At 42.0% G+C, this 16,669-nt stretch overlaps 1 protein-coding gene across 3 annotated transcripts; it reads right to left on the bottom strand.

Moving 5' to 3' along the window:
• Positions 1-330: 330 nt before the first annotated feature.
• LOC124863289 (RAD52 motif-containing protein 1-like) lies at positions 331-10,697 on the bottom strand. Of its 3 annotated transcripts, none has more exons than XM_047357615.1 (8): positions 10,342-10,697; positions 9,082-9,261; positions 8,839-8,967; positions 8,598-8,757; positions 1,261-1,359; positions 1,070-1,146; positions 578-721; positions 331-506 (listed from the first exon to the last, which is right to left on the bottom strand). In XM_047357615.1, the coding sequence occupies exons 1-7, from the start codon at positions 10,438-10,440 to the stop codon at positions 641-643; spliced, it is 825 nt and encodes a 274-aa protein (XP_047213571.1). In that variant the 5' UTR covers positions 10,441-10,697; the 3' UTR covers positions 331-506; positions 578-640. The 3 variants fall into 3 exon arrangements, with proteins under 3 accessions (XP_047213571.1, XP_047213572.1, XP_047213570.1); XM_047357616.1 differs by having other exon boundaries at positions 331-509; positions 581-721; XM_047357614.1 differs by having other exon boundaries at positions 589-721; positions 10,342-10,694.
• Between the last annotated feature and the right edge of the window lie 5,972 nt (positions 10,698-16,669).

Genomic DNA, 16,669 nt, shown 5'->3' with positions numbered 1-16,669 from the left:
CAGCCAATAAGAGCCATGGGTGTAGGATACATTTCTGGGGCCCTATGCTCACTTGACCATTAGATCTCTACATGTTTAGAAGACAAAAATAGAGCCAACAAGGTTCCTCCCCTCCGGCTGCTGCTGTTACCTTAACCTGTGTGTTAGTTCAGTTGTTCTCCTCACCTCCATGCTCAGAGAAATCAGTTTTTCTTTCTTGGTTGCCTGATTTCCCTTACGTGGGGAGAGATGTTATATTTTTCTGTCACTCTGAGCATAACTTAGTTTAATCAACTAGGTGAGAAGACACCTGTTATTGTAAATGGAAAAATCTGACGCCCAACCACTTAATTCAGCCACTACAATTTTATTATAACAATTAATTTATTAGACATTAAACAAACATTTTTATTCCGGGTTTGATGTTCTTCTCTGAGTGCGCCCTGGGTACACCGTCCCCCAGTCAGGTACACCAGACCAGATCACAGCTTCAGTTCATCTCAGGTTCTGTTGTCCACCAGACACACCTGAAAGGAACGGGCCAATCAGAGCACAGCTTCAGCTCAAACTGATTCTTTGAACAGGAAGCTTATCAGAGCTGCAGCTGACCTCAGATCGGTTCTGTGAACAAGCTCAGTCCAATTCACAATCACTAGAGAGTCTAAGACACGGTCAGATCCCAGTCTTCATCCTCAGCCTCCTCTTCATCAGCAGGACACTCTGACAGGGAAAACTCGTTCACCTCAAACACAAACACACATCCGTGTTTTACTATCTTTATGAGGACTTTTTGGTTACTTCCATTGACTTCCATTCATTTTCCTTGATTTTTAGTGCCTAACCAGTTAATACCTAACCCTAACCCTAACACTAACCCTAACCAGTTAATACCTAACCCTAACCCTAACAATAACTCAATTCATACCCTAGTCCTAAACCTAACCCCTGTCCCAAGAACGGAATTTGAAAAAGTGAGGACCAGGAAAATGTCCTCACTTTGCGATAAAAATACGAAAAATGGTTCTCACTCAGCAACAAGTACAAGAACACACACACACACCTGGAGCCAGGTGAGTACACGTGAGCTTACCTGCAGGATGTCTTCAGTCTCATCAGCTTCTAACTGATCTGAGGTCTGTTTCAGCTCCACCATCACTTTACCATTACCTGCAGCAGCAGATCTGGGATCAGCTCACATACAGTACTGTGGTTTCACTATAACAAGACCTCAGTATTACTGTAATGTTTTAGTGTGATATTACTGTAGTACATGTGTGGTACCTAGAAGGATGAGCAGCACTGAGGAGAAGGCCTGGACCAGGGCTTTCTCACGGACCGACCTCTGCAGCTTACAGCGTCTCTGCAGGAGGACCTCTGGACCTGCACACACAAAGAGACATCAGCATGAGCTCAGCTAAACGCCACTGTCTCATAAAGCTCTGCTAAACATTGGAGCAGAACCAAACCCTGACAGAAGCAGAAAGAGGCTCTGCAACAGAAATATAGAACAGCAAAGGTTCTCATGTGGACGCTGACTGGACTGACCTCACTGACCTCTGAGACGCAGGAACAAGGAAACCATCTTTGTTCCCAGTTTCTGCTGCAACATAAAGCAGCAGGAACGGATCCATAGATCAGCTCCGGATGTAAACATCATCATTCCCCAGCAGGTTCTGTGAGGATCTCGGTATAACCAGATCCAGCTCAGGGACAGGTGCTCGAATGTTCTGTGCTTTCCATCCTCCTCCATCAGAGAACCTGCAGAACATTTTCCTTCTTGTTCAACATTTAACTGCTGGATTAAAGCATTATGAACACAGAGGAGCGCAGATGGGTTGATGTTCTTAGAAAACTCGGTCCTGAAAGAAAACCGGACCCTCGCATCAGCTGGGCAGGTTCTGCTCATGTCCAACACAGCGCGGTCACCAGTCTGGTCCGTTGGCTGTTGACTGACAGTCAGGTTCTATGAGTGGGGCGACAGTAGTAGGGATTCGTCCTGTAATGGTGGGTTGCCGGTTCAAACCCCCGTCCATCTCAGTCGTTGTGTCCTTGGGCAAGACACTTCAGCCTCCTTGCCTGCTGATGGTGTCCAGAGGGCCCGGTGGCGCCGATTGTATGGCAGCCTCACTTCTGTCAGTCTGCCTCAGGGCAGCTGTAGCTACACCACTGTCAGTGTGTGAACGGGTGGATGAATGGGTGGATGAATGGGTGGATGAACGGGTGGATGAATGGGTGGATGAATAAGTGCTGGTTCCTAAGGAGTTTCAAGTTTGATTTCTTCAATAATCATTTAAACACTGTTGCTAAGCAGGTAGTCATAGGTAAAAGGAAGTACACCCTTGATCTGTTCCAGGGTGTAAATATATAAATGTTCTGGTCTTTAAAAGTTTGTGAAATTCTTCAAATCTAATCCAATATGTACAAAACCACAAACTAAAGTTTCTAATATGTCAGTTTTTTATTAAATTAAAACAACTAAATACACCCTGAACCATAAATGCATCTAAGGGTGTATTCACACCAGGAAAGTCCTTTGGTTCGCTAGTTTGGTCCGGACCAAATGTGAACTTTATTTTTGTTATTTGGTGCGGTTTGTTTTCACTTTGTACTTTTTACAAGTGAACTATTACTTGTAAACAAAGCCACGCGGGTGACGTTCATACCTCCCATTGGACAGAAATGACGGGGGCAGGACAGAACACAGACCTGGAAATGTAGGAAAACAGATCCAACAAAAATTCTCTTTGATTTTCTGGACTGATTGGATGCTCTGGGTGACGTCATTTCCTGTTTTCGCTATTGTGAATTGTTTGGTGTGTGAAGCTCTCTCGTTTGATCTGATTTCTCTCTACTATAATATCTCTTACTTGTTCTAATACATAAGCACGTTAAAACACTTAGTTTCTGTTGCTGCATTTAACGTTTGGAAACTCTCCGTGTTTTACAAGTTTTTCTAGTAGTGGTAAAGGGTCGCTAGCTTAGCTTTAGCTCCATCATGGCTACCCGTTCTGCTGTTTCTCTCTCTGAGTCTCCTCCTCTCTCCTGCTCTGTGTCAGATGTTCAGTTACTCCTCTGCCTCCTTTAGTGATAATGGGACGTGTAATAAATGTAGCATTTTTGTAGCTTTGGAGGCAAGGGTGTCAGAATTGGAGGCCCGGCTCCGCGCTGTTGAAAAACCAGCAGATAGCCGAGGCCCCTTAGCCAGCGCGGAGCCACCGAGGGTAGCTCACCGTAGCTGTCCTCCAGCAGAGCCCGCGCAGCCGGGGCCTCAGGTCGGCTGGGTGACGGTACGTAGAAAGCATAGTCCTAGATCCCAGCCCACAGGTCACCACCAACCCGTCTGCGTTTCTAACAGATTTTCCCCGCTCAGTGACACACCCGCTGAGAAGCCAACTCTGGTAATTGGCAGCTCCATAGTCAGAAAGTTGGCACTAGAGACACCAGCGACCATAGTCAAATGTCTGCCAGGGGCCAGAACGGGCGACATCAAATCCTACCTGAAACTGTTGGCTAAGGATCAGCGTAAATACAGTAAGATTGTTATTCACGCTGGTGGTAATGACACCCGGTTACGTCAATCGGAGGTCACCAAAGTTAGTGTTGCTTCGGTGTGTAAGTTTGCTAAAACAATGTCGGACTCCGTCATTTTCTCTGGTCCCCTTCCTGATCTGACCAGTGACGACATGTTTAGCCGCATGCTGTCATTCAACCGCTGGCTGTCTAGGTGGTGTCCAGAAAACAATGTGGGCTACATTGATAACTGGCAAACATTTTGGGGAAAACCTGGTTTGATCCGGAGAGACGGCATTCATCCCATTTTGGATGGAGCTGCTCTTCTTTCTAGGAATCTGACCGAATTTATGAGTTCTCCAGAACTCTGACAACCCAGGGTTCAGACCAGGAAGCAGGGTCGTAGTTTAACACTCCTCTCTGCAGCTTCTGTACTACTACCCACCCATTACCCTATTAAGACAGTGTCTCGCCCACGGCCAAAATTAAATATATTAAAAAATAATCTAAAAGGAGGAAATCAGGAAAATCTAATAAAAATAAACACAACACAGACTAAAAAGAAAAATAAAACAATTAAATGTGGCTTACTGAACATAAGATCTCTCTCTTCAAAAAGACTTTGCTAGTTAGTGACCTGATTTGTAACAATCAGATTGATTTATTTTGCCTCACAGAAACCTGGCTGCAGTAAGAGGATTATGTTACTATAAATGAGTCAACTCCTACTAATTATTTAAATTTTCACATTCCTCGAAATACTGGGCGAGGAGGAGGAGTAGCAACCATCTTTCAGTCTGATTTATTGATTAGTCCCAGACCAATCAATAGCTACAACTCTTTTGAATATTTAATCCTTAGTTTTCCTCATCCAAATTGCAAAGCATTAAAACCACTTCTGTTTGTTGTTTTGTACCGTCCACCAGGCCCTAACTCTCAATTTTTAGATCAGTTTTCAGACCTTTTATCTGATTTAGTGTTAAATACAGATAAAGTTATTATAGTGGGGGATTTTAACATTCATGTAGACGCTGAAAGTGATAGCTTAAATATAGCGTTTAATGCTATCTTAGACTCAATTGGCTTTGCTCAAAACATTAACAAACCTACCCACCTTTGTCTTCATTCTCTGGACCTTGTGCTGACGTATGGCATTGAGTGTAAAGACATAACAATATTCTCTCATAACCCTGTCCTGTCTGACCATTTCTTAATAACCTTTGAGTTTAATTTAACCGAGTACTCCACACCTGAAAGAAAATTTCATTATAGTAGATCATTATCAGACAATGCTGTAACAACCTTTAAAGAATCTGTTCCACTTTTAATTTCCTCATTATCACTGAAAAGCACAGTGGAGGGCAATAATTCTGTTTCTACCCCTTCACAAATTGATTCTCTGGTTCATAGTGTTTCATCATTGTGTGATGCATTAGACAATGCAGCCCCCTTGAAAAAGAAGGTAATTATTCATAGGAGGCTAGCTCCCTGGTTTAATTCAGAGCTGCGTACTTTAAAGCACAATGTTAGAAAATTGGAGAGAAAATGGCGCTCTACACACCTAGAGGATTCCTACTTAATCTGGAAAAATAGCCTACTGTTGTATAAAAAGACACTTCACCAAGCTAGAACAGCTTATTTCTCATCATTAATAGAAGAGAACACAAATAATCCTAGGTTTCTCTTTAGTACAGTTGCTAAACTTACACAGAGTCATAGCTCTGTTGAGCCATCCATTCCCTTAGCTCTTAGCAGTCAAGACTTTATGGGATTCTTCTTAAATAAAATTGATTCTATTAAAAATAAAATCTTTGACATACTCCCAAAGATGATTACTTCATCCTCATCTAGTGAGACAACATTGGAAATAACTGTAGAACCTGATCTGTGTTTGGACTGTTTTGATCCTGTGGAGCTTCCTGAGTTATCAGAAATATTAGCTTCATCTAAACCTTCAACTTGTATGTTAGACCCAATCCCAACCAAATTATTTAAGGAAGTGTTCCCTCTGATAACCAGCCCCATTTTAGACATGATTAATCTATATTTAGTAAATGGATCAGAACCACAGGCTTTTAGGGTGGCTGTAATTAAACCTTTACTTAAGAAACCTTCGCTTGATCGAGATTATTTAATAAATTACAGATCTATATCCAATCTTCCATTCTTATCTAAAATTCTTGAGAAAATAGTTGCTAATCAAATGTGTGAACATTTATACAGCAATGACCTGTTTGAAGAGTTTCAGTCAGGTTTCAGAGCTCATCATAGCACTGAAACAACTCTGCTGAAAGTCACTAATGATATTCTTATGGCCTCAGATAATAGACTTGTGTCTGTTCTGGTTCTGTTAGATCTCAGTGCTGCATTTGATCCAGTCGACCATAATATTCTCTTAGAAAGGCTGGAATATGCTGTAGGGATCAGGGGAACAGCGCTAGGCTGGTTTAAATCTTATCTGTCTGACAGATTCCAGTTTGTTCATGTAAATGATAAATCATCTTTAAACCCCAGGGTTAATTGTGGAGTACCACAGGGTTCAGTACTTGGGCCAATTCTCTTCACTATATATATGCCTCCAATAGGTCAAATTATCAGGCAGCATGGGATAAATTTTCACTGTTACGCTGATGATACTCAGCTTTACTTATCCATGAATCCTGATGAACCCAACCAGTTATGTAGACTACAAGCATGTCTTGAAGACATAAAAACTTGGATGACGTTAAATTTTTTGCTTCTAAATTCAGACAAGACAGTAGTTGTCGTCTTTGGACCGGAGTCTTTAAAAAAGAAACTGCTTAGTCAATCACTTAACCTGGATGGCATTAAATTGACCTCTGATAATAAAGTAAAAAACCTTGGTGTTATTTTTGACCAGGACATGTCATTTAAATCCCATATTAAACAGGTTTCTAGGATTTCCTTCTTTCATCTCCGGAACATTGCCAAAATTAGAAATATCCTGTCCAGGAGTGACGCTGAAAAACTAGTCCATGCATTTGTTACTTCAAGGCTGGACTATTGTAATTCTTTACTATCAGGATGTCCACAAAATGCAGTTAAAAGCCTTCAGCTGATTCAAAATGCTGCAGCAAGAGTTCTGATGAAAATTAAAAAGAGAGATCATATTTCTCCTATTTTAGCTTCCCTTCATTGGCTCCCTGTTAAATCCAGAATATAATTTAAAATTCTCCTCCTCACATATAAAGCCCTTAATGATCTAGCTCCATCATACATCAGAGATCTGATTGGTCCATATGTTCCTAACAGAGCACTTTGTTCTCAAACTGCAGGTTTACTGGTGGTTCCTAGAGTCTCTAGAAGTAGAATGGGAGGCAGATCCTTTAGTTATCAGGCTCCTCTCCTGTGGAACCAGCTCCCAGTTTTAGTCTGTGAGGCAGACACCCTGTCTACTTTTAAGGCTAGGCTTAAAACTTTCCTTTTTGATAAAGCTTATAGTTAGAGTGGCTTAGTTTATCCTGAGCTATCTCTGTAGTTATGCTGCTATAGGCTTAGGCTGCTGGAGGACATAATGACCACTTTCACTTGCTCTGCTACATTCTCACACTACTCTCCAATTTTGCATTATTTGCTGTTATTTCAGCTTTTAACTTTGTTCTCTCTTTTCTCTTCCTAGAAGCTACACCTGGCCTGGCTCTGTGTCTCCCTGTGACACCTTTCTGGAGAGGGGCATTGTCCGAGCTTCTGCTGCCAACAACTTAATGCTCACCTTCTACAGATGATCCACATAGCCCTGTCTTTTAGTGTTTAACCCTTTCTCTCTCCTAGACATGGCTACTGACTGAGCTTCTACTGTAACTAACTCTATGTTCTCTCTTTCAGACTCTAACCTTGAAAACTGGCTCAGAGTTTATCTGTTCTTTCTTTCTAGGTGAAACGACTAAAGGAGCTACATCCATTAACATTTACTTTTCCTTCCCATAGAAAGTACTCCAGGATCAGTGCTTCTTTGTTCTCTTTGTGTTTCTGCTCTGTTCTCTCAAACCCCAGTCGGTCGTGGCAGATGGCCGCTCACACTGAGCCTGGTTCTGGTTCTGCTGGAGGTTTCTTCCTGTTAAAAGGGAGTTTTTCCTCTCCACTGTCGCTACATGCATGCTCAGTATGAGGGATTGCTGCAAAGTCAACGCCAGTGACTGTCCACTGTCTCTACATGCTCATCCAGGAGGAGTGAATGCTGCAAGTCACTGACTGGATGCAATCTGCTGGGTTTCCTTAGATAGAAAAACTTTTTATCCAATTTGAATAAATAACTGAACCTGACTGTTGTGAAGTGCCTTGAGACGACATGTGTTGTGAATTGGTGTTATAGAAATAAAACTGAATTGAATTGAAAATTGAATTGAATCTGTAGACGTGCTGCGTTCAGCTCCTCTGTTCTGCATATTTATGCCGTTATTAAAGCTGCAATATTATTGTGAGGCTGAAGAGCAGCTCATTCAACACAGACTTTGAGACGTTCTATTTATAATTTTGGAACCCCGTCAGAGAACGCGTGCTGAACGCCGACGTTCTCTAAGTGCCTTGTCCCACAACAAGCCGGTAGCGTTGCTAAGCAACACAGCTTATCAGGTATGTTTACCTTACAACACACACCTTTGCTACCGGCTATGGTGGCTTTTTATGTCCAAAGAGACGTACGCTTTTTGTAGTTGTTTCGGATCGGGGCCGGTTTGTATTCAGACTATAAGCGAACCGCACCAGAGTCCGTTTGGAAGCGGACCGAGACCACCTCAAAAAGTGGGTCTCGGTCTGGTTGTTTGGTCCGGACCAGGGTTCGCTTGAGAGTATTCACACCTGCACAGAAGGTCCGGACCAAGGAGGGAAACGAACTCTGGTCCGTTTAAAGCGGACCAAAAGTGGCAAGTGTGAATACAGCCCAAGTTACAGAACATATGATTTAGAGAGGGGTGTCCTTTCTTTTTAACTTGACTGTATGCTATCCTTTATCACAGGATCGATCTGCTTTTGCAGTATAACGTTAAATATAAATAACTGGTTGAATTATTAAAAGGTGCTATTACAACCAGCAAACAAGAACACACACCTCACCTCCACCTGCTCAGGTGGAGCCGTCTCCTCCTCACCTGTACAGGTGAAGCTCTCCTCTACCACTGCGGCTCCTCTGGTCATCACTCCATGCTGAGGGAAGCTGAGCTTCATCATACAGCCGAACCTTATCCTCTGTCTGACTCCACCCTCATCTTCTGCATCCTCACCTTCTTCTTCATTGGTGAGTTCCTTCAGCTGTTAAAGATAAACACAGACAGGAAGTCACCTGCTTACTCTCACTCACCTGGACTAACAGGTGAGGTGTGTGTTTCTCACTGTGATGATGTCACAGGTCCAGCCATTAAAGCCCAGGCAGTGATTGGCTAGTTCCAGGCAGCGGGCATGGCTCAGAGGAGTGTTTCTGCCAGAAGAGAAGTGAGGAGTCTGTTTGGAACTCAGCTTCACCTGCAAGCACAAACACAGGTGGATCCACTGATAATGAGAGCCAACCAGAAGTTTCACTGAAGAAAACTATCCTGTGTGCAGGTAAACACATCAACCAGAGGAGCAACTGGTCACCTTGAGGGCGGAGTTCTGGAGCAGCGGGCATCCATCTGTAACCTTCTGAGCGGTGGCAGCGTGAGCAGCGGAGTAGAACTTGATGATGGCGTAGAAACCAGGTGGGTGGAGCGGAGCATTAGGACTCACCTTCAACAGGTAGATCGGTCCAAAGGAGGAGAAGACGTGAAACAGCTGCTCCTGAAACAACAAACAGCAGCATCCGTGTGGGTCTAATGGTTCTGATCCAAAAGCTCAGCAGCTCATAGAATCTGACTGTCAGTCAAACCCAGAACAGACAAATCATGGAGCTGAAAACTTCTCATGAAGAAGCATCACATCACCAGCAGTGGACCACACATCAAACTGTGATCTGATTGGTTGTTCTAACCCACAGCTCCCCCTACAGGCAGCTGCTTCCAGGAGACAAACATCTAGATGTCTGCGGCAGGAACCTCCAGAGTCAGTTAGAAGACAGGGAGGATGTGGAATATCACATTAAAAACCAACAAAAACATTACATAGTCAAACAAATAAAACATTAGGAAGCCATGTAGAGGTATGAAAATACAGAGCAACATGGCAGCCTAACTGATAATAATTTAAGAAATCATGAAGTCAGAAAATATTCTAAATATAACTAAAATAAAATGGTAAATGGACTGAACTTATTTAGCGCTTTTCCAGTCATACAGACCGCTCAAAGCGCTTTACACTAGAGCCACATTCACCCAATTGCACTCACTAACGCTCACACATTCATACACCGATACGCAGATTGGTAGGCAACTTGAGGTTAAGTGCCTTGCCCAGGGGCACATCGACATATGGCAGGGGAAGCTGGAATCAAACCCACAACCTTCTGATTGCAAGACGACTACTCTTCCTACTGAGCCACAGTCGCCTAAAGGTACTTAAAAAAAAAAAAAGAAGATTGAAGAATTATCCATAAAAAATAAAATGTAGTAATAATAATAAGCATCGTTATTTGTCATTGCAACCTGTACATTCCTATGAAGTTTGTCCTCTGCATTTAACCCATCCCTACAAACACATAAATATACAGAAAACTATATTAGAAAAATAAAAAATGATAATAAAAATAAAAACAAATAATGAAAATAATATTCAGAAGTCATTCTGAACATTTAAGTTAATTTCACTTTAATCAGTACACAGTTCTACTGATTTCGATCCAAAAACAGCTGGGACCATTCTGGCTTTCCTGTTAGAACCTGATCCGGTCACAGTTTCTGGTCTGAGTCATTAGTTCGGACTTACATAAACCTGATCGTGGGTCAGAACCGGTGGGATGTCCCAAACGAACACGGTCTTGTTGCTGTCCACCGGAACCCTGAACTCCAGGATGTCCACCTCCATCCCAGGTAACAACAAACCACACTCCGTTTAAAAATCCAGAGGTTTTTTAGTTCGCTTCTGTCTCAGCTGAAAACCGGCTCGTTCAGAACATGAATCAAAGAAGGTTTCTGTTTTCAAACACCTACCGAACAATTCGGCTTGAAGGTGACCTCTTCACACCTTTCAACTGAGGATAAATACGACAAAGCTGAACTTTTCCTGCTCACATTTCCTTCTAGTTTGGGTTAAAATGGCGGGTTTCCGACTGAAATGTGGTGGGCGGGTATTTTCATCACTGAGAGCCAATCAGACAACGAACAGCAAAGGGACGGAGTCTGTGATGCGGAAACACTTCATAATAATAAAAAAAAAAGCCATATAAATATATATGTATGTATGTATGTGTATGTATATATGTATGTGTGTGTATATATACAGGGGTTGGACAATGAAACTGAAACACCTGGTTTTAGACCACAATAATTTATTAGTATGGTGTAGGGCCTCCTTTTGCGGCCAATACAGCGTCAATTCATCTTGGGAATGACATATACAAGTCCTGCACAGTGGTCAGAGGGATTTTAAGCCATTCTTCTTGCAGGATAGTGGCCAGGTCACTACGTGATACTGGTGGAGGAAAACGTTTCCTGACTCGCTCCTCCAAAACACCCCAAAGTGGCTCAATAATATTTAGATCTGGTGACTGTGCAGGCCATGGGAGATGTTCAACTTCACTTTCATGTTCATCAAACCAATCTTTCACCAGTCTTGCTGTGTGTATTGGTGCATTGTCATCCTGATACACGGCACCGCCTTCAGGATACAATGTTTGAACCATTGGATGCACATGGTCCTCAAGAATGGTTCGGTAGTGCTTGGCAGTGACGCGCCCATCTAGCACAAGTATTGGGCCAAGGGAATGCCATGATATGGCAGCCCAAACCATCACTGATCCACCCCCATGCTTCACTCTGGGCATGCAACAGTCTGGGTGGTACGCTTCTTTGGGGCTTCTCCACACCGTAACTCTCCCGGATGTGGGGAAAACAGTAAAGGTGGACTCATCAGAGAACAATACATGTTTCACATTGTCCACAGCCCAAGATTTGCGCTCCTTGCACCATTGAAAACGACGTTTGGCATTGGCATGAGTGACCAAAGGTTTGGCTATAGCAGACCAGCCGTGTATATTGACCCTGTGGAGCTCCTGACGGACAGTTCTGGTGGAAACAGGAGAGTTGAGGTGCACATTTAATTCTGCCGTGATTTAGGCAGCCGTGGTTTTATGTTTTTTGGATACAAACTGGGTTATCACCCGAACATCCCTTTCAGACAGCTTCCTCTTGGGTCCACTGTTAATCCTGTTGGATGTGGTTCATCCTTCTTGGTGGTATGCTGACATTACCCTGGATACCGTGGCTCTTGATACATCACAAAGACTTGCTGTCTTGGTCACAGATGCGCCAGCAAGACGTGCACCAACAATTTATCTTCTTTTGAACTCTGGTATATCACCCATAATGTTGTGTGCATTTCAATATTTTGAGCAAAACTGTGCTCTTACCCTGCTAATTGAACCTTCACACTCTGCTCTTACTGGTGCAATGTGCAATCAATGAAGACTGGCTACCAGGCTGGTCCAATTTAGCCATGAAACCTCCCACACTAAAATGACAGGAGTTTCACTTTCATTGTCCAACCCCTGTATAAATATATATATACACACACACACACACTGCTCAAAAAAAATACAGGGAACACTTAAACAACACAATATAACTCCAAGTAAATCAAACTTCTGTGAAATCAAACTGTCCACTTAGGAAACAACATTGATTGACAATCAATTTCACACCTGTTGTGTAAATGAAATAGACAACAGGGGGAAATCTTTGGTGATTAGCAACACACACTCAATAAAGGAGTGATTCTGCAGGTGGGGACCACAGACAACTTCTCAGTACCGATGCTTTCTGGCTGATGTTTTGGCAGATTCAACTTTGTACAGAACAAAGTATTCAATGAGAATATTTCATTCATTCAGATCTAGGATGTGTTATTTGAGTGTTCCCTTTATTTTTTGGAGCAGTGTGTGTGTATGTATATATATATATATTTACAGTACAGACCAAAAGTTTGGACACACCTTCTCATTCAAAGAGTTGTCTTTATTTTCATGACTATGAATATTGTAGCTTCACACTGAAGGCATCAAAACTATGAATTATAGGAATTATATTCTGAACAAGAAAGTGTGAAACAACTGAAAATATGTCTTATATTCTAGGTTCTTCAAAGTAGCTACACTCTTGGCGTTCTGTTGATGAGCTTCAAGAGGTAGTCACCTGAAATGATTTTCCAACAGTCTTGAAGGAGTTCACAGAGATGCTTAGCACTTGTTGGCCCTTTTACCTTCACTCTGCGGTCCAGCTCACTCCAAATCATCTCCATTGGGTTCAGGTCCGGTGACTGTGGAGGCCAGGTCATCTGGCGCAGCACCCCATCACTCTCCTTCTTGGTCAAATAGCCCTTACACAGCCTGGAGGTGTGTTTGGGGTCATTGTCCTGTTGAAATATAAACCAAATGCAAACCGGATGGAATAGCATGCCGCTGCAAGATGCTGTGGTAGCCATGCTGGTTCAGTATGCCTTCAATTTTGAATAAATCCCCAACAGTGTCACCAGCAAAGCACCCCCACACCATCACATCTCCTCCTCCATGCTTCACGATGGGAACCAGGCATGTAGAGTCCATCCGTTCACCTCTTCTGCGCCGCACAAAGACACGGTGGTTGGAACCAAAGATCTCAAACTTGGACTCATCAGACCAAAGCACAGATTTCCACTGGTCTAATGTCCATTCCTTGTGTTCTTTAGCCCAAACAAGTCTCTTCTGCTTGTTGCTTGTCCTCAGCAGTGGTTTCCTAGCAGCTATTTTACCATGAAGGCCTGATTCACACAGTCTCCTCTTAACAGTTGTTCTAGAGATGTGTCTGCTGCTAGAACTCTGTGTGGCATTGACCACTCGTTTTTCTTTACTTAGCTGCTTTTTTCTTGCCATAATACAAAGTCTAACAGTCTATTCAGTAGGACTATCAGCTGTGTACTGTATCCACCTCCTGCACAACACAACTGATGGTCCCAACCCCATTTATAAGGCTTGAAATCCCACTTATTAAACCTGACAGGGCACACCTGTGAAGTGAAAACCATTTCAGGTGACGACCTCTTGAAGCTCATCAACAGAATACCAAGAGTGTGTGGAGCAGTAATGAAAGCAAAAGGTGGCTACTTTGAAGAACCTAGAATATAAGACATATTTTCAGTTGTTTCACACTTTTTTGTTCAGTATATAATTCCACATGTGTTAATTCATAGTTTTGATGCCTTCAGTGAGAAACTACAATATTCATAGTCATGAAAATAAAGAAAACTCTTTGAATGAGAAGGTGTGTACAAACTTTTGGTCTATATATATATATATATATATATATATATATATATATATATATATATATATATATATATAAATCCTAATATATAGGAAATATATACTTTATATATAATATATATGTTTAGGTATAAACATATATCTATAATGTGTATGCATGTATGTATATAGACAGTAGTTGTTCTTTTAAAGAATGATTTGTGGATTGTAAATGGTCAACAAGTATAAGCCTTGGCTTCTGCCTATTTCTTTTTTGGTAAATGATCTGTATATAAAAGATATAATGGTGTTTTATTTTGTTTTTCTTCTCTGTATTGTTGTAAATTTACCAAAATAAAGAGAATTTATACAACATATTTTAGACTACCTCTGTTTCAAAAATGCTATGTGCAAACAAAAATAAAAACACATTACATTAAAAGTCTATGGATCAACAATAAAATATAAAGAAATATTGAAAGAAACCAGCATATTATATTCAATCAGAGCAGGAAACCTGTTGGAAGAGATATTCTCTGAGATGTTTCTTGTTCACTGCCCAGGGGCCTCATGTCGTGAAGAGCACGGAGCTTTCATACCAAAAGTTGGCGGTAGTGAGAAATTCTGAAACTTGCGGCGCACAAAAAAAATCAGATGTAGAAACCGTGCCTAGACATGTCACCGCACTTGTAGCCTTCATACATCCCAATTTGTGGTGAACTGAGCTCAGCTTGGACCACCTGGTCCCCGCCCATGAATACATATGCAAAGTAGTAGAAATAACCGCACGGCACCCGCAACGTGTCCAAATAACCATGGCAATGGTGCTGTGACAGTCACAGAGAGACTTTGTCCACACCACGAATTACAGCAAACCAGCAACTTCTTGAATAACATCAGCGACTCAAATCTGACTGAAAATAAAACGTTTGTCGGCTCGAACCCGTTTAGTTCAATAATGTCTGGATCGGATCCTAACTGCGCCATCTAGCTGCTGCACAATTATAATTCATTGCTGATCATTATAATAACATGAATATGCCTTCTATATTTCTATGAGGAAGACGGTCACTTAACACACTATGTGAAGTATTTAAAATCTTTAAAAGCATTCAGGTCGTCACATAAAAAATTGAAAACATCCTGGAATCAGCCATCACACACGGAGGTTTGTTTATTATTATAGTATAAAGGAATCCTGAACTGAGGAGGCTATCATTGCATTAGTGAGACACATCTACACATCACTAATAAGTTTAACATATATTGCATGGAGATGCTTTCTATTCACTAACAGATGGGGCCCTTGTAGCAGTATGGGTGCAGTCTATAGCTCTGATTATATTCCTGCTGCAAATAAGAGCCACAGTTTAAGGGAACTTTAAAATCTAAGCAACATTTGGATGAGGCTGACCCATATGGCTGGCATGGCCCGGCTCAAGAATGACTGTTAAATACCCGACCTGTTAGTCAGCTCCCTCTGAGAAGCTCCGGTTAAAGGACCACAGCGTAGCGAGAACTGGAACTGGTACCGGAGACTCATGGTTCCTCCTCTGGAACACTGAGGCCAGCTCCATGCTGAACTCCAAGATGATTGTCCTGGACAATCTAAACTGGATAATAAGCCCTGCATCCTCATGTACCAGCAGGTCAGTACGATCTCTGAATAAAATGCTCGCTCTGACGTCTTCCATCCTCCAGCTCAACCAAAGCTGCCATAGTTACATAATTAGGAGCAACTATAGAAGCTATTTATGGACATGTATGATTGTGTCCAGCTTCTCCACCTTAGGAACCATCAAACCTGACGTGTTAAGAGTTAATCTGCTGATCCGACACTGTTTTATTCACAGTGAGAATGAAAGTGCCCCTTAGATTATTCACATGCATTTTATGGTCGTCAGCGCTCAGACCGATGAGCATTTCCATCTACAGGTGACAGAGACAGAGGAAGTTTCACAGTTTCCATCCGACTGAGGCTGTTTCCATCATTTTCTGAGGTGTGTTACGTTATTGAGGCTGAATATGATTCAGTTTCATCGCTCTGATTTAAACCATAAACCTCAAGCTCATGAAGAAACATCAGGTTTGATTGGCCATGAATGAAATAAACTGAATGCAGTCATGTTTCAGTGGATTTAGTGGAGTTTTGGTTCTCTGTAGTTTATTATTGTCGATTGAAATATTTTGCATGGCTGCCGCATATTTTCACGGCAGGTCAAAGGTTTCAGTGAATTACCGCACACTTACACGCAACGTTCATTTCTGTACATGCCGAGTTGTGCGTAAAACATTGCGCCGCAGGGTTTTTGTGCGTAAGTACTCTTCATACATGAGGCCCCTGGTGCAGATCTCTTTTGAAGACCTTAAGGATCCTTCCTTGGCTTTCATCGTGGACCTACAGAAGCAGTTGGTACAGAACAAGTTGGTCCACTGATCTAAAAACGTTTGTTGGCTTGAAAAAGTCTGTCAATCCAGTAGGTGGCGGAAATGCACTTTATGCTGGTTGCAAAATGCAAAAACGAAACCACAGAATAAAAAAAGCAAAAGAGCAAATCTGGGTTTTAAGTTTGAAATTAGTCACTGCGACCCAAGGCTGTCGAAACCCCAAATTCAGTATTTTCTACTTTAGTTTATATCAAAGTAAGGCTGATTATTGATCCCAGCTGAAACAATTACATTTAAAAGCAGGACAGGGTCCAAAATAGAGTCCTGAGGTGCTCCACAGCAAAATACCTTCCTAGCTGAACAGAGATGTTCCTGTTTTCCTGTTTGACCTGTCTGACTTGAGAGTAACTATTTGAGTGCAGTGCTCTTATT

This window comes from Girardinichthys multiradiatus, chromosome X (assembly GCF_021462225.1).
Source record: "Girardinichthys multiradiatus isolate DD_20200921_A chromosome X, DD_fGirMul_XY1, whole genome shotgun sequence".
NCBI lineage: Eukaryota > Metazoa > Chordata > Actinopteri > Cyprinodontiformes > Goodeidae > Girardinichthys > Girardinichthys multiradiatus.
This window is presented reverse-complemented; position numbering and strand designations above follow the sequence as displayed.

Coding starts and splice junctions, on each gene's coding strand:
- LOC124863289 (XM_047357615.1), bottom strand. CDS start 10,440: ATGGAGGTGGACATCCTGGAGTTCAGGGTTCCGGTGGACAGCAACAAG. Junction 1,360..8,597: donor GGAGAGCTTCACCTGTACAG/GTGAGGAGGAGA, acceptor TTGTGTGTGCAG/GTCCAGAGGTCCTCCTGCAG. Junction 722..1,069: donor AGACTGAAGACATCCTGCAG/GTAAGCTCACGT, acceptor TTTGTGTTTGAG/GTGAACGAGTTTTCCCTGTC.